Below are 18,291 nucleotides of genomic sequence, written 5' to 3' on the forward strand. Positions count from 1 at the left end.
AATTATTTATTATATTTTATGTGAAAATTTGATAAAGTTATAATGATAAGATGAGATGAGATGATTTTTCTATCCAAACAAGCCCTTATTGTCACTCTTTACAAGCTTAGCCACCACAGAATATGGTGTACGACATAACCAACGTAGGAACCATTTTCAGTGGCTTTACTGTTGATTCATTTGGAATGAAGCCTTCTCTAAGCTTACACAATTCCAATGAAATCAATCCACATGTAGAAATTAGCCAATAGTCCCTCAACATCCCCCTTCAAAGCTTGAAAGTATTGTAGTCTCCTAAACTTGAAGATTCATACCCTCTGAATGATTGCAAGGAGAATGAAGATGCCGGGAAAGATGTAGCGCCTGAGTAGGGATACCTCAAACCATCACCCATCTCACCGTAGCTTCTTGTAATTGGTTCGTTGTCATTGTGAGTATTTATAGCTTCATGCATAGATAGAAATAGCATCAAGTTTTTGAATTATCATTCCCCTCCATAACCAAATCCATCAATGCTATTGCTATACCACTCTAAAATCAATCATTTCAAATATTGCCCAAAAGAAATCAGAATAATAGCACTCATCAATTTTCATTGCCACCAACATCCCCAAATATAAATCAACTTTCACACTTAAATAACAATGAAGAAGTTCCCACTTGAACCATGTGCTGAGCTAACTGAACCTGTGATGAGGTGCCTTTAATTTCCACAATGAATTCATCGGGTTGTCCTCTGCTCTCTTGCATGATTAAGATTGCTCCACTACTTCGACGAATGAGAGCGATATTAGACCCTTTAGGTCCAAGGATAGCCTCAGCATAAGACAGTGGGATTTGCATTGTTTGTGTAATCTGATTAGACGAAGCAATACACAATTATGGTAACAGAATTAGTAACCACAAAGTATCAAAGAGTGCAAGACCAAATAAGTCTATGAGCCATAAATTAAACAAATACATAAAATGCATAGCCCTATTATCCACCTTGTAAGGGGATTTTCCCCCACCAAGCCTAATAAGCCTGTGCATAAAAAAGAAGCAAGATAAAAAGCCTAGCCCAGGATAAATAGTCCCTAACCCGGCCCACGGAAAAGCTCCTCTGAACACAACCTCTAGGAAGAGTGGTGCTGCAAGGGATGAGACTCGTTGGTCTGAGGACCTCTCGAGCAGTGTCCAGCCCTCAAGTACCTACCCGCACAGCAGGCAGAATATACGAGGAACCATTGATCTACTGACAGAGAAGACATGAATGGACTAGAGGTGAGACAGACTGAGAGAATGAGGTCAAAGAACCACGCCGCATTTAGAACTCCACCACTCGGGCAATCATGCCACATTAATGGCGTCATCGTAGAGTCACGCTGCATTTAAAGGTTCTGACACAAGGAACAGTATGGGAAATGTGAACTTCATGGAAACAGGCACGATCTGCTCCCCAGATATATAGTATAAATAGCAGATCTCAAGTACGAGAATATCTCTTTGATCCCTAAACTCTCTTACTTATTTACAAGCTTCTAATAATATTTACTAACTTTGGCATCGGAGGTTACCCGGCCCCAAGGCCGCCCTCTCCAAGTTGTCTTTCTCTCCATCTTTTGCAGGCCTATTTTTTAAGACTTGAGTTGTCGGAGCTTGGCCCAAAGGTGTGCGAAACACGACATTAACACACCTTTTATACCCAGCATTCAGTGCAAACAATTTTTTTTTTTTATAAGAAAATTGATAAGTGAGCAAACATTAGAAGACAAGGTACAATAGTGCTGCATTCTGGTTGGAATATAAAGCAAATTATTTATGTAATTGCAGAAGGCTTGGCACAAGTTCATTTGGTATAAACTTTATACTTTTTCAAGTAACAGTAAATTGTGTTCCCACATCAATGCATTAAGTCTTTCAGGCTTATGACCCAGACTTTGAAGCTTGAGCTTGAAGGTGCAACGTCCATGAATCAATGTTTATTGGTGTCCACAAAAGATAAAAGTTAGGGACTAGCCAAAACAATTATAAAACCCCCACCCAGTTGGCCTACCGTGGCCTAAAGTACACACCAAAGCAATTGTTTGGACATAAATGAGCTGGCTTATCGCAGAAAACTTAAGACTCAAATAATATCAAGAAAAAAAAATCTATTCATCATCCCAACTCTCATCATCCTCCCATCATCCCATGATGTGGCATTAGATAATTGTACTTGTAAATCTATCATCTAATGCCACATCATGGGATGATGGGAGGATGATGAGAGTTGGGATGATAAATAGCATTATTCTATCAAGAATAATCAGCATATCGACCTGTGTGACAATAGGAGCACCAGCACGATCACTTCCTGAAGAATGTATTCCAGAAAATCTAGGATCTTGTCCGTAGAGTGACCTGGCTGAGGATGGGAGTTGAGACTCCAAGAGAGGTTCAAGGTCATAGAATACAGAATCCCTATTTGCATAGACAGAGAGAGGATAATCAGTGGTAATTGCAGTTTGAGAAGCAGCATGAAGTGATGACTGGTCAAACCAGACATCTACTCCACAATCTTGTGAGATAGGCGCGACATACTGAAAACAAATATTGCAATATAATTACCGCACCAAACTGCAAAAAACGATATATCACTATAGGAAACAAGCTTACATTCTTTTCAAAAAGAGGAAGAACACTGTGATCAACCACAAACTTCCTCAGGTGACCCACTACCGCTTCTAGACCTTTGAGAACCTTAAAAGTTTCTCCCTGCAATTCCACAATCCTCTCATCTACGGCAACATAGAGCGGCTCCTCATCTGCCAACAAACAAATTAGCATAACGTGCCTTGTTTAGAGATGCAAGAATAATTATTAGCATGTGGAAATTAGAAAGAAGAAAAAAAAAAAAAAAAAAAAGGGGCCAGAAACAAATAAACTCTTGGGGGTCCATAGAAGATAACAAAACTCCATGATTCTTGAAAGGTTAGTAGAGGATAGAAAGATGCTTATAAAAAACGGATGATAGAAAGATCAGGCAACTAAAGTTTATGCTTGTTTTCTAGAATTTACACAGACAGACATTTCTTATAGGTCCCTCCATATAATTGTAAAGAAATGGAAATAGTTAGTTATATATAACTGTAACACCTCGTTCCCATAGGATAGAGATGTTACTAACATTCATAACATAATGCCTGGTAAAGAGATTCATATCTTGAATATACCTCATTTATTGAAAAGTGATAAAATATTAAAAACTGATTTGAACATAATCGTCTCAAAAACTGAACGTAAAGTAAAAGAACATAAATTAATCCTAGGAATGACGTAAAAGACGTCTTATTCTTGTGTGAAGTATCATATATTCCTTCCTAATCCTTTGTACTAAATCTACTCCTGGCCATCCAGCTCTGCATCGTCATAAACATCATCTGTAACAATTAGACATGAAAGAAACAAGAAGACAAACAAGAATGAGTCGAATACTCAGTAAATAACACATTATACTGTAAAACATAATCTGGCCTAGCATGGATTTAGTTTCTGAAGACTCTTAACAACATATATACACATATCATCATATATTCACATAGCACATATCTATCCATCATCATGAGCGATAGCATACATAATATGTAACGTGAATGTATAATAACTTGTTTATCTTGTTTAACATGGAGTGAAACACGCTTGAGTCCGTGTTTCACTTAATTGGCATAACATGGAGTGAAACACGCTTGGGTCCGTGTTTTACTTAACTGAGTAACATGGAGTGAAACACGCTTGGGTCCGTGTTTCACTTAACTGAGTCATGGAGTGAAACACGCTTGGGTCCGTGTTTCACTTAACTGAGTAACATGAAGTAAAACACGCTTGGGTCCGTATTTCACTTAACTGAGTAACATGAAGTGAACCACGCTTGGGTCCGTGTTTCACTTAACTGAGTCATGGAGTGAAACACGCTTAGGTCCGTCTTAACTGAGTAACATGGAGTAAAACACGCTTGGGTCCGTATTTCACTTAACTAAATATCATGGAGTGAAACACGCTTGGGTCCGTATTTCACTTTACTTGAGTAACATGGAGTGAAACACGCTTGAGTCCGTGTTTCACTTAACTGAATAACATGGAGTGAAACACGCTTGGGTCCGTGTTTCACTTTACTTGTGGTTAACCGCGCTTGAGTCCGTGGTACTGTATTAAAATTTCTTATCTTTCTTAATGCATGAGAATTCATTAGGCTTCATGAACTTTCTTAACATGGCATATTCTTGTACATGGCATAACATAACATGACATAGCATAACATAACTAGAACTGAACATTTTATGACATTCCATGGCATACATGATCTAAGTATTACATGAGCATGGCATACATGATTACGTGCTACATGAACATGGCATACATGATCTAATTATCATATGAACATGGCTTGCATAATTTGACTATTCTATTACATGGCATATTTGACTTGAATTACTACATGAACATCTCATGGCTTTCATATGATTTTAGTAACATTCAATCAATCAAATAACAAATTCATTCATTCAAGCATAATCTCATATTTCATCAAAGATCGTGAAAGGAATCTAACGTTGACTTGTCTTATAGCGTAGCATAGATAATCATCATAAGGACATCATATTTTCATACATAACAATAATATTCACAGTACGCATGCATTCATATGATCATACTATTTACCTCTTAGCGTTGCTTCCTGACTTCCAACTTGTAGCGCGTTACCTATAGGAGGTACTAGACGTTACTAATTTCCTAGAAAAATGTGTCGTACTATTCCATGTAATTAAATACATATAAAGGAACTTAACTAAAATAATAGGCTTCATAGCATACTTTTTTTTTTAAAACATATTTTAAAATCCCTTCAGACTTTCTGCTGTAAAATGGTTTATAACTTCTCCCTGATTAACGAAATGTGGACTCTTAGAGCAATTACTCCTACAACACAGCCCACACTTAGAGCAAATTCAATTTAAAATCACATGTTTAAATTGAATTCACCCAGCCCATATAGGAAATCAGTCCACATAATGCACAGATTTAAAACATGAAATTTCCCATAGACACTGTAAGCTACACTGTAATTAAAAGGAAAATCTCATCAATGAGATTTACGGAGGCCTAGAACAAGAGTTATAAAGGGTATTTTGGGAATTCATCTTAAAGGTCATGGTTATTATGGGGAAAACTGATTATTAGGAAGAAAAACTATAGGCTTACGGGGGAAAAACTTTCATCGTGTACAGAGGGCTGAACTAAAACAAAGAAGTGGTTGTGCGATGCTCACCGAGAGAAAAAGGCTGAGGCGACGGCGGCTCTGGGGTGGTTGGAAGTGACCGGCGACGCGACTGGATCCTCTGGGCAGTGGTGCGATGCAAGAGAGAGAGAGAGAGAAGGGGAGAGAGAGAGAGTTAGACCGAGATGGAGGAAAATCACGGGAAGTGAAAAATCTCGTCGGGAACTTACCGGAAATGATTAGGTTCAACGGGGTTGAGTTGGCCGGAGTTTTCTGGCACCGTGGGTGGTGCTCCGACGTCCTAGGGTGGTCGGCGGTGGCTAGGCAGAAATAAGGCTTGTGCGAAATTGTTGGTTCTCTGGGTATTTCGATGTTTAAAACAGAGGATTTGCGGTTTCTTATAGGCGATGGGAGGGAAACCTTCAGGAGATTGGCTGAAATTCGAAAATGCCTAGTCTTTAGGAACCTGTTCTTACGAGGATATAGATTTTGAGAGGATTTGAAAAGTTTGAGTTGGAGTTAAACTCAAACTGGAAACCGAAACTAGTACGGGAACTTAATGGATAAGAATACGAAGATTTTGGATAGGGAAAATCACTAATTTAAATCTATCTATTAGCACACTTTCTAAAATGAAAAAAAAAAAACAATATAATATAAATAAAATCTAAAATAAATAACAAATAAATAAAATACTAGTGTTTAAGCCCTAAATTTGGATCCGTATGCTACAATAACTGTATAAGAAATAGCTAATTCTTTTTGAACTGAAAAAGGCTACTTTGCTCAACTCTGGAGACATCTCTCCACTAACCTTCATTGCAAAACTCCCTTCTTCTAGGTTATACTGGATATCCTAAACCACATATAAGCTAATACTCTAAAAGGATTAGTCAAGTTACAATTAAAGCATCCTTGACATCATTATAAATGCCAATAACTTTTTAATTTAACATCTCATTCACCAAGCTTGAATTCATCACCCTCCCATATATATGGGGTTTTACAATATCTCCCACTCATAGGTCCAATGTACTAGTCACACCATTCTATTGTGGCAAAGCTCAAGACTTGAAACAAATCAAATTGCAAACTTCTAGCTAAGTTAGACTTTAATACCATTTACAACAAATCAAGGAAAGCCCAAGCCACGCCTGAGTTTATATTCCAAAAAGATTAGTCAAGGTTAGTAGGTTACAATTGGAGCTTCCTTAGAATCATTATAAATGAAAAAACTTCTACCTCTCTAGTAATGTAGGATCTCATATAAATGCGGAGTGTTACAATGGGACAGTTCATGTGGAATGGAAAACAAAACATGATAAAGAAGTTAGTTAGCATAAACAAATCACTCCTTCAACAAATAATCACTAAATGTGTGAAAGTAATGTCAATGCCATGGAAAATACACGTGGGACATCAAAAGCATACCTCCTGACAATACTCTGATAGAGGCACCAGTATGCTCCAATAGATTTGATTAATGAGCCTTGTTTTCCAATTAAATTAAGGCTTGTGTAGATGCCACTAACATCCGGAATGAGGAAAATGCAACACCAGGGGCTCCAGATATTTTATCTTGGCCCTCAGATAGTCCAGAGACGCGTTTGAAAACTCGTATTACAGCATCCATTGCAGGGGATAGAGGTGACTCTGGCTCTTCCTTTCCTGATATCAGAACCTAAGAAAGGTACAGTCGGATATCACCATGAAATATGTGGTTGAAGATACATTTGTGTGTGTATCAAGAAGACACTATGACATTAAAATCCAATTTTGTTTACCTTGCATAAAAGCTTCCGAGTACACTACCAACAAAATTGCTACGAATTTATGGTATAAAACATATTCACACAAATAGTCAATTGTCAAGCTCGCATTTGAAGCGCTCATCTTCAGCGAAAAAATTTAATCCTAAAAGGGAAGCTAGAATAAGCTGTTTAGTTTTACTTTCGCATTCCCTTCTAACATTTTCTCAGCAACAAAACAGAATTCAAATGAAGATATGAGAATCATATACTTTTTAATTATTAGACCCAAGTACTTGTTGGGTTTGCTCCTTTAGAGTCCCATATCGGTGGGAGAGAATTGAGGAGCATGCCTCAAGGCCTATAAATAGGGTGCTTGGCCTCTTAGTTAATTACATCAAGTCATAAGCTTAATTAGTAACTTGTGACTCTAAGAAAAGTCCTCTATTAGCCTTTTCTTGAAAAAAAGAAAGAGGTGAGAGTTAAAGTTTTACTAGTGGAAAAGCTTTGTGGGTGTCATTTGGGTGAGGAGAAAAATTGTGTGATTGTAATAATTTTTCACATAGTGTATTTTCTTCTCTGGGTCTGGTGGTTTTTCTCCTGTTTTTGGAAGTTTCCACATAAATTCTTGTGTTGTTATTATTTCTCTGGTTTTCTTCATATTTCACCAAAAAGTGGATCCTGAGAGTGAATTTGATAGGTCCAAATTCCTAACAAGTGGTATCAGAGCTACTAGGTTCTTTTTGGTGGGTGGAGCTTTGGTGTGGTAGTGCGAATACGTACAGTCTAAGGAGGTTCTGTCTAGGAGATTGGTATTTAAGTGGTCCAGTGTGACCCTCCAATCTTTCCTGAGAACCTTGAAGTTCTGTCTAGGAAAGAATAATCTTTCCTGGGAACTTACTTAGTGAGTACTATTCATTTCTACGGTAAAAATTCATCGAAGCAATGTCAGGAAGTAAGGCTTCAAATTCTATTAGATATGAGGTGGAGAAATTTGATGGAAGAATCAATTTTGGCTTGTGGCAAGTTCAAGTCAAGGATATTTTGATTCAATCAGGATTACACAAGGCGTTGAAGGGCAGACCAATCCCTGAAGTCAGCAGTGATACTAGCGTGACTGATGAAACAAAGAGCAGATCTGTAATGAGCGATGAAGATTGGGAGGATCTGGATTTGAGAGCAGCAAGTGCGATACGTCTGTGTCTGGCCAAGAATGTTCTTACAAATGTGCATGGAATATCTACGGCAAAAGAACTCTGGGAAAAGCTCGAAGAGTTGTATCAGACGAAGGGCGTCTCAAATCGGGTGTACCTGAAGGAGCAGTTTCATACACTGCATATGAGTGAAGGTACAACTATTTCAGATCATTTAAGTGTTCTCAATGGCATTGTTTCTGAGCTAGAATCTATTGGAGTTAAAATTGATGATGAGGATCAAGCCTTGAGACTCATCTGGTCTCTTCCACCTTCCTATGAGCATATGAAGCCTATTTTGATACATGGGAAGGAGAAAATAATTTTTTTCAGAGGTTACCAGTAAACTCTTTTCTGAAGAGAGAAGACTAGGTGGTGGAAGAAATGGTCCACCTGGGAACTTAGCATTGGTAGTAGCTGGTAATGGGAAAAAGAAGAACTCCATGAAAATGAAAGTAGTCTGTTGGGGGTGTGGACAATCTGGACACGTCAAGAAAAATTGTCCAAGAGCAGGAGCAAGTTCGGCAAGTGGCTACAAGTCAGTAAATGGAGATACTGGTAATGAAACTAATGTTGTGTCTCTCTCCATGGAAGACGATGTCTGTTAAAGGGACATGTACATCCTCGTGGCATGCCGCTAATTCTCAAAATTGCTATGATAGAGGATGTGTTAATGTTAGTGGGTCCACAAGTTTGCACACAGGCATTGGTTTGGCATTAATGCAGAGTGTGTGGTGGAAATTTATGTCGTTGGCTGATGAACTTCCAGGAAAGCCAAAGGTAGAAGTTGCACCATAATTTTTCAGCAAGGTTATTTTCGACATGGGCCGAAATTGAAATGCTTGAAATTGGTTTATTCTGAGTGGGTATGCTTTTATGGTAGAGCATGATAGCAGAAGCTATGAATATCTTCATTGTAGTAGAGCGTGGTTGTGGGACCAGCCAAAGTCGCAAGGTGGAGATTGTTGGGTTTGCTCCTTTGGAGTCCCACATCGGTGGGAGAGAATTGAGGAGCAGGCCTCAAGGCCTATAAATAGGATGCTTGGCCTCTTAGTTAATTACACCAAGTCATAAGCTTAATTAGTAACTTGTGACTCTAAGAAAAGTCCTCTATTAGCCTTTTCTTGAAAAAAAGAAAGAGCTGAGAGTTAAAGTTTTACTAGTGGGAAAGCTTTGTGGGTGTCATTTGGGTGAGGAGAAAAATTGTGTGATTGTAATAATTTTTCACATAGTGTATTTTCTTCTCTGGGTCTGGTGGTTTTTCTCCTGTTTTTAGAAGTTTTCACGTAAATTCTTGTGTTGTTATTATTTCTCTGGTTTTCTTCATATTTCACCAAAAAGTGAATCCTAGGGGTGAATTTGATAGGTCCAAATTCCTAACAGTACTCATAAAAAAAAAAAAAATCAGACCCAAGCAGAGGAGTTTTCTACCCTTTATAGCCACTATTATTTATTTATTTATTTTTGTAAGTTATAGCCACTATTAAATGGCTAAAGTTCATTACTTTGTGCTTTTTATTAAGTTTTCTCAGCAAACTTGCACAGTTTTGAGGAAACCTGAGAGAGAGAGAGAGAGAACTCACAACTCGATCGAGAGTTCCGACGGCGCCGTCGAGAACGCGGATGCGGGCACGAGTCTCCTCTCACATCTTCTTGATGAGATCCCCCTTGCATCCGATAATGCTACCGACCTTGAGAACCAGCACGATGATCCGGAACACACAGTCTCCGGGCCATCCCGACCATCCCTTATCGACTGAGACCGCGGCGGCGGCGGCTGTGGTAGCTACCGGAGCCGGATGGTCGTATGCAGGAGCTGAATCGGACTCGGGGTTCTGACTGGGAGGATCGGACTCTGTTGGGCCGGTAGCCTGTGTTTCCGTAGTTGTGGTGGGAGGGAATTCCGTTCTAGTAGTGGAGGTGATGTCAGTTTCGGACACTGGGGCGTTGGAGTTCTCGTTTTCTTCAGTAGTCGTCATGAGAGAGCTAGGTACCAAGAAAACGATAAACTGATGGACTTGATTTTTGTAGGTTTAGGTTAGAGTGGGCGGCAATACCAATAGTCGTTAATTCAATACGAACACGATACGATAAAAATATATTAGGATTTAGTTTTAGCGAGTTCAAATTAAAACGAGTTTAGTCGTTAAGACATGATTGCTTAATAGGTCATAACGGATCAAACTCGTTATGACCCTTTAAAAAAATTAAAATTAAAATTATATTCTTATATCTAAAAATAAGATTATTAAGATTTTAATTTCGATATTTTTATTATTTGGATTATAATTTTAGACTTGTAATTAATTTTATATATTTATTTTTTGTAATCTGAGTTTCTCATTGTTAGGAAAGATACAAGAAAAAGTAAAATAAAAAAGTGAAATCAATCACACACAACTTAAAATTTATGTAGTTTAACTACGTGTTTACTTTCACAAAGTTGTAAAAGATTTTATTCAGATAAAAATAAAAAATACAAAGCGGCGATCATACAATAGCTTAAGTGAGGGTGAAAGGAGTTTCTCCTATTGGTGTCTTGTCGACGACACGAAAGTTCGAAATAGGTGCAGTGCACTTTGCCTATAGGACCATGCATCGTCCCGCTCCCCCTTGAGCCTAGCAGGGCGAGTTCTAGACTAAGGCTTGTTAGGGCTCCTTAAGTGGTGCATGCCCTACTCTCTCCTAGAAGTGTCATTCGGGGTGACCCCACCATCTTCCTGCTTCAGTTTTTAGACGTAATATTCTCTCGTCAGGACTTGTTCGCCTCAGATTTCTCCCACTACATGGTGGGAATCCTGAACTTCGGTAGTAAGGGCACGACCATCACTTCTTCTGTGTAGGGTAGACCGGTGCTTGTGATCAGTTGGTCCATCGACGATGATGTGCCTACTTTCTTTGCAATCTCTTCGTGTTTCCCTTTGAGATTACGGATTTTGTCTTGCATGTTTTTTATTTTCTCCTCCACATTCGCTCCAACTCCCGCATTTCAGGACTCCATGTGCTCGCTATTTTTGCGCTCCGCCTCTTCATTTTGTTCTTGTTAAGGTTTCCTGAGCTCATCATTCTCATTGTAAAGTTTTCGCATTTTGCCTGTCAACTTTGTTACCTAGTCTTTCATAGCTTTTAGTCTCGCCTCTATGGCAACTTCCTCTATGTCCCTCCTGAGTTGTTTGGAACGGGTTGTCGCGGACATTTGGAGTACACACAAGATCTACAAGGATCCCACAAACGGCGTCACTGTTAACGACATGTTTCGTACGACTTTAGATCAGGTTCTAGCAACTCAGTTCTTCAGAATTGGGCCTGCAAAAATGAAAAATAAAGTAACTAGGAGAGGGCAACCTTGGGGTCGGGGAGTTTCCGATGCCAAAGTCAGTAAAATATTTTTGAAGTTTGTAAATAATGAGAGTCCAAAGATAAGAGAGCCGAAAACCTTTTTCGTACCTGAAAATTTTTATTTTTACTGGAAGTCTGGAGGGGACAGATCGTGCCTACCCTTGTGAAGCCAATGTCCTTTTTACTGTTCTTTTGTCATGGTCCTTTAAATGCAGCGTGCCTCTGTGACGGTGCCATTAATATGACGTATTGCTCGAATAGTGATGATATTAATACAGCGTGATTCTCCGATTTGTTTTACTATACTGGGGTCTTTGGTAGTCCGTCGATATTCCAATGTCAAAATATCAAAGGTATCCGTCTTTTCCGTTCTACCATGTACGAGTTTCCATGAGCGAAGTGTGGTCGAGCGGCGTCAGGCCTGTCCGTCCCATCATCCATCATTATTTACTTTTCCTTGCAGGTGAGTTACTTCGAGGGCAAGTTTGGACCCTAGGACTAGGTATCAAGGCGAAAACCATTACTCTCGGCCAAGCACTCAATAGGCTCATGAGTGAAGGGAAAATCCCCTTACAAAGGTAATTTGCAAACAACTATTATTTAGATCGATAATACATAATTTATACAAATGGAAATGAATGAGTTGTTAAATAATGTTGCTCTCTCCTTATCTTTGATCTATATTGTTTGGGACTTTGCATGGGCATTTTATTAGGAGGTCGAATTCAATCACAAATAGCCAAACTTGAGAATAAAAAAAAACAAAAAACAAAAATATGACTTTTGGATTTTTATCACCGCCCTTTAGTTTTGGGTTATTCTGCTGTATGTCGTAATGATGAGCACTGAAAATGAAGACTATTGTTTGACAGTGAAATGAGATAAGATAAATTATTTTAAATGAATTAAATAAAATATTATTATAATATTTTTTTTAATATTTTTTTTATTTTGAAATTTGAAAAAATTAAATTATTTATTTTATTTTGTGTAAAATTTTAAAAAAATTATAATTATGAGATGAATTGTTTCCCTATTTAAGATTCTAAACAAGGCATAACAGCACATAAGTGAAAGGCAAAAATTTTATTGGATTCAAGGTTACAAAGTCAAATACATTGTATATTTTTGTTTTAATAGTTTAAGCGCACAGGTTTTGCAAAATATATTAAATGGCAATAATAAGTGACATTTCTTTGGAAATAAAATTCTGTCTATTTCAAATGACAAGAATAATAATTTTTCTTGGTTCAAGCCTCTGACAGAGAGAACTATTTCTCAACTCTTTTTCTCAGCCGTTAACTGTCAACTGCGATCCAATTTATTTACAGGAATGAGACTCCATTCCTAGAGTAGTAAAGTCTCCAGTAGAACTCCATAAGTTTTGTGTCCTTTTGCTGTTCATTTGTTATAATACTTCTAGAGCAACGTGTGATTAGCTTTGCATGTTCAATACAAAGCTCTTTTGGGATTATCATCAGTAACAACCATTAAGGGAAAATTGCAAGTTGAATTTTAATAAGTTATTTAAGGATTTGAGTTCCAACTTACCCAATAATCCGCATATTCCTAACTAGTTCGGTCCGGTCCCGGGAGGTTTTGTAGATCGGACCGAACCTAATCGGTTCAAGATTTTCCCACCTTGGACCGGACCGAACAGCCTAAGGATCGGTCCGGTCTGGTCGGCCCGTTCGGTCCAACCTTTTTTTTTAATCAATTAATAAAAAAATTTATTAAAAATATTAAATTAAAATTAAGTGACTTATTAGATGAAAATTACATAATAAATTGTACAATTATTAATATATACTAGTATTATATATTATAGTTATACATTAAAGAATATAATAATACATTGATCTAAATATATATAATTATAGACTTAGTACCAATAGTATAACTAATAACTATACTAGTAGTATTACTAATATACTATATGTTAGTGATAAGTTGGTAATACACTACTAATACTATATTAAATAATACCTTATGCAGTTATAGTGATTTAATATTAACATATTAAGTTAATTATACTAATACTATTATAAATTTATACATATACTATAATTTATACTACAACTCTTATAATATGTTAATATATTAATATATACTAATACTATATATTATAGTTATACATTAAAGAATATAATATTTATGTAATATTGTGATATTTTAATAATTAATTATATACAATTATTTATATAAATAATAAAATATATTTATATTTTTCTTAAGTTTCGTTCGGTCTGGTCTGGTTCGGTCCGGGGGGAAAAACCCTTGGACCGGGGACCAGATCGAATTCATTCGATCTAGGATTGGTCCGGTTTGGTCCAAAAGTAGCCGGTTTGGTCGGTTTCTCAGGTCCGGACCGGCTGAATCTCACCCCTATTCCTAACCAAGAATATAAGTAATGTGAAATCAGATAAATGATATTTGCAGTTATAGATTACATAAACGTCATACTTTTTTTTTTTTAAAGTAAGTAAATATAAGATTCAAGTGAAAAAAATTAATTTTTTAATGTTATATTAACTTTTTTTAAAAAAGAATATACAACGGTCATAAAATCTATAACTGTATCTAACATTACTTAATTTTATTTTTTATTTTTTTTGGTCCTATCTAATCTTTTTCATTCTTTTTGGATAGTTGTCTGGCCTTACCATGATATAATTACCTTCCAAGTAAAAACAATCGCTTTGGTTGGGCACTTAAGAAATTAAGAATACCTGAATGCACGTCTTACGATGGTTCTAAAGAGCGTCTTTCTGCTAAACTACCATTTGGGATATGGAAGAGAGAGAGAGGGAGAGAGAGTCTGTACTGCTTTGAGCCTCTGAAGAGGTTTCACTGCAAGCCCGTCGCTTATTCTCAGACTATGCGTTATTTCGATCAGGTATACTTCTGTTGGCAGTTGCGATTTTTTTTTTTCAATTGTATAATCATATTGTTCAATTTATCATACTTGTCTTAGTAGACCATATTGAACTATGTATTTTTATTCCGCAATTTATCGTTTTTATTGTATGTTCTTGCTCTTTTGGGTGTTGATATGTAGGAAACTTTTTATTGCCTTTGATTGTACCAGATTAAGACACAGATGGAACACTATTTTAGACATATGCATTGATTATTGAAACCCTATATTGATTAACCTAAAGTAACAAAGTTAACAGGCGTTTATGTGCATGGAACTTTAAAGAACGATTGAATGTGGGTTTCAAGTATTGAACTATTGCCAACAATTAAAAGAAAGATATTAAACTATTTAGGTGCTTATGATCTCATGCATAAATAGAAGGGTGTTGTATCTGTAGGGCTTTGTCTCAGATCTCTGGGAAGATGAACAAAAGGAAACTGCTCAATGATGCGTTGGCTGGGTGGGTTAGGTTTGGTTTCAGGGGCCAAGGAAGTGTTTGCCTGACTTCAAATCCTACTTTGCCTCTGGTGACCACCACTCTAGGATCTTATCTAATTAATTACCTGGTGGATGACCAGGCACTACGTGTCCGAGGATTTGTAGGTGGTGAAAGAGTGTCTAACACCTTGTGACAGAGGTAGCCATGGTTAAACCTTTTCCTTCTGCTTTCCCTTGAACCTTTTCAAGATTCAGTCCCTTGATCTACGTTTTTTGTTTCGGTGTATCTTTTGTGCACTACCTGTGTACTTGGATTACACCACGTTGTTCTTTAATGAAATCCACTTTACATATCAAAGAAAAATGTTAGTTTTAAGATGGTCCAGTTGGGAGTCTGATGATACATTGAATGGCTTTGATTTTGGGTTAAGATCTAAGTTTCTTGGAGGAAAACAAAGAAAACCCACTTCAGGGTGCTGAAAAAGTAACACCCTAGAATTCATAAAAGAACTAATAGGCATGGAGAATTTCATCGATTACAATTATTCATACTTTCTAGAACCACCCTTATTGAATTGGCATTTAATTCTAGTCTACCTCACAAAGGAAAAAATAGTTTAGGGAAGTCATATACTGTGTTTATTAATTTTGAAAAGGATACATCTATTATGGATATTCCAAAAGAAAAGAGGGACAAACAAAATGGGATGGACTACAGTATGCCGAGATATATTGCCTTTTTTGGTTCAATCATGTATGTATGCGACTTCAACGAAGAATTTATTAGGTAGGCAAAGTTTTATGCTCTCATTTATTCTGGCATCTTGACCTTGTATGCCTTTTTTGGAATGCTGGCCAGGAAGAATGATGCTGTAAATGGAGGATATGTTGAGGCTTCTTTTTATGTTGGATACACAATTTATTTTTGAAACATAGAGCGGGGTTTATCATTGTCTTCATTTGCGAGTTCAAAAGCAACATATACCAGATACTAGTAAAGTTTTCTCAGGTGAAATGTTGATGCAGAGTTCCCTTCCTAGTTCAAATGGCGCTGCTCTGCATTTTTCATCCGATCATGGGAAAGAAGATACCTTATGTGATTGGAGGCCAGGCACTGAAATTTGGCAGATGTATTCTAATTGTGATAAATACCCTCATGGTCATTGCAAAAAGGCCAAACCAATAATAGAGGAAAAGGAGAATGCTAATACTCCAAGCTTCTTAAATTTTCCAAGAAGTTATGCCCAGCCACCAAATCTTAGCACAATATCTGAAAGTTGTATTCCTAATTTTGTTTATAGGCGAAGGAAGTTACGGGGAAACTTACTCACCAGTTTTTCATCACAATCCCCAGCTAATGCAAAGAAAAGTGCTGATAGCCGTTCATTCACAAGTTTTGATGCACCTTCTGTGGCAGCCAAGGAGCAACGTGTGGTGTTTCAAGTTGAGCATGAATCTCATACAGTTGGAGCACCCATCAAGGCTTCTCTTTCATGCATAAAAGAACCTTGTATTTTAAAGTCACAGTCTATCAATGGATGTTCAGTTGGGGAAGGGCATGTTTCTGGTGCTGCAATAAAAAATGGTAGGCGAAAGATTTTAGAGGTTGATAGTGCAAATGACAGTTGCTCATCATCAGAATCAAATATGGAACGTGTTTCAGCTTCCATGGTGACGGAAGTGGATGACACTGGTGAGTGCTCCTCATCTAGTGTGATGGTTATGGAGGTCAGGGGGGAGGATCTCTCAGAAAACGATCTATGCATTTCTATACTTAGATGCCAGGGGTTGGTTGAAGTTTTGCCTACCAAGAATGATGATTCCGCTGAAGATGCTGGTCCTAGTAGTGGAAGTAGCTGTTCCCGGTCATGCAAGATTTGTGGTCATACAGATACTACACTGAAAATGCTTATTTGTGACAATTGTGAAGATGCATTTCATGTTTCTTGCCTCAATCCCCGTATGAAGGAGATACCAGATGATGAATGGTTTTGTTATTCTTGTTTGAAAAAGAAATGTAAAATTCCAATGGAAACAGGTACCAGAAGATCACTAAGCATTGCTTGTGAAATGGGCAGATGCAGAAGTACATTGCTGAAGGGTGACTTGAATCCAATAGCATCGATGTTGAGAGACACTGAACCATATACAATGGGAGTTCGGGTTGGTAAAGGTTTTCAGGCAGAAGTTCCAGACTGGTCAGGTCCAATGATAAAGTATGTTCTTTCACTAATCTTTACATTCTCAACTTTTTGAAGTAGACAGCTTTCTGGAATCAGTAATTTCATCGGGCATATATTCTTCACTGAACCATATATTCCTGACTTGTTATTTTGATGTGATGCAGTGATGTTGATGCCATAGGTGAACCAGTTGAAATGAATCCTTCAGAGTGTGTTACTTCACATGTAAAGCTCAATTTCACACTTTACCCATAATTTCTATCTGATTTTGGGGAGAAATGAAACATCTTGTCTTTAGCTTCTTTTTTTATCCTTTTTATTTGGACTTTTCCCCCACTTTTGTAGGAGTCGAACTTCAACAAGCCATATACACCTAACTCTATAGGTAATTGGGTTCAGTGCCGAGAGGTTATTGATGGCATAGGAGAAGGTATAAATGGAACTATATGTGGAAAGTGGCGCAGGTAAACCAAATAACATTCTTCTATGTGAGTGATCCTATTGAAAGTGTTGCTTTTTAGTGTTCATAGTGTTTGATGAACACCCAATGAAATTTGTTAGGGTTATGCATTTTGATTTATCTGGAAGCTTTTCGTAGGAAAATCTGCCAATAATTTAATTTGTATTGAAATTATTATGCAGAACTTAAATACAAGCACGTGTGGTTTGGAACTTTTTGTGTTTATGTTTTTCCCGCTTTTAAGGTTATTTGAGAAGTTTTTTTTTTTTTTTTGATAAGTTAGAACTTTATTAAGCACAATGAAATAGGCGAAGCCCGAGTACACAGGAAGTATACACAAGAAACACCTAGTTACATTCTAAAACTTAGAAAAACAAGGTTATTTGAGAAGTTACTCATGCATGGCAGCCCCATAACACTTTCTTCTTAAAAATGGGCAGTTCAATTTTATTTGCTTTATTTGGCAAAGAAGTCGTGAATTTGAGTAGACTTAAGTCATTAGAAATAGGTTTAATGACTTTTCCAAAAAAAAAGGTTTAACTGAAATCCTCAACCTGTAGATGTCGGATAGGTTACTCAAATTGTGATATTAGTTTTCAAGGCTTGAAAAAGTGAAAAGAAAGGCAAAGGAGATTCACTAAGATTTCCATACATGTTATTAATGCAAATGCATCATGCATATTTACATAGGTATCTGCCATATGTTTCTAATTCTATAACTGAATTGCTAAATGGACCTTGAATATGGAATTAGCTACGAGGGATTCTAGGATG

The 18,291-nt window shown here is 37.2% G+C and overlaps 1 protein-coding gene and 1 pseudogene across 10 annotated transcripts in view; one reads left to right on the forward strand and one right to left on the reverse strand.

Moving 5' to 3' along the window:
* LOC121262935 overlaps positions 1–18,291 on the reverse strand; it is a 27,203-nt pseudogene continuing 8,912 nt past the window's right edge.
* Positions 14,213–18,291, forward strand: part of LOC121262899 — an 8,004-nt gene continuing 3,925 nt past the window's right edge. For 4 of the 10 annotated variants that reach the window (XM_041165585.1, XM_041165586.1, XM_041165587.1 and 1 more), the window contains exons 1-4: positions 14,216–14,412; positions 15,734–17,090; positions 17,222–17,282; positions 17,403–17,521. In XM_041165585.1, the coding sequence (XP_041021519.1) occupies positions 15,889–17,090; positions 17,222–17,282; positions 17,403–17,521 (1,382 nt within the window). In that variant the 5' untranslated portion in view covers positions 14,216–14,412; positions 15,734–15,888. Of the gene's footprint in view, positions 14,430–15,733; positions 17,091–17,221; positions 17,283–17,402; positions 17,522–18,291 lie in introns of all 10 variants that reach the window. The other 6 variants (XM_041165589.1, XM_041165590.1, XM_041165591.1 and 3 more) reach the window with 3 other exon arrangements.

This window comes from Juglans microcarpa x Juglans regia, chromosome 4S (assembly GCF_004785595.1).
Source record: "Juglans microcarpa x Juglans regia isolate MS1-56 chromosome 4S, Jm3101_v1.0, whole genome shotgun sequence".
NCBI classification, from domain to species: Eukaryota; Viridiplantae; Streptophyta; class Magnoliopsida; order Fagales; family Juglandaceae; genus Juglans; species Juglans microcarpa x Juglans regia.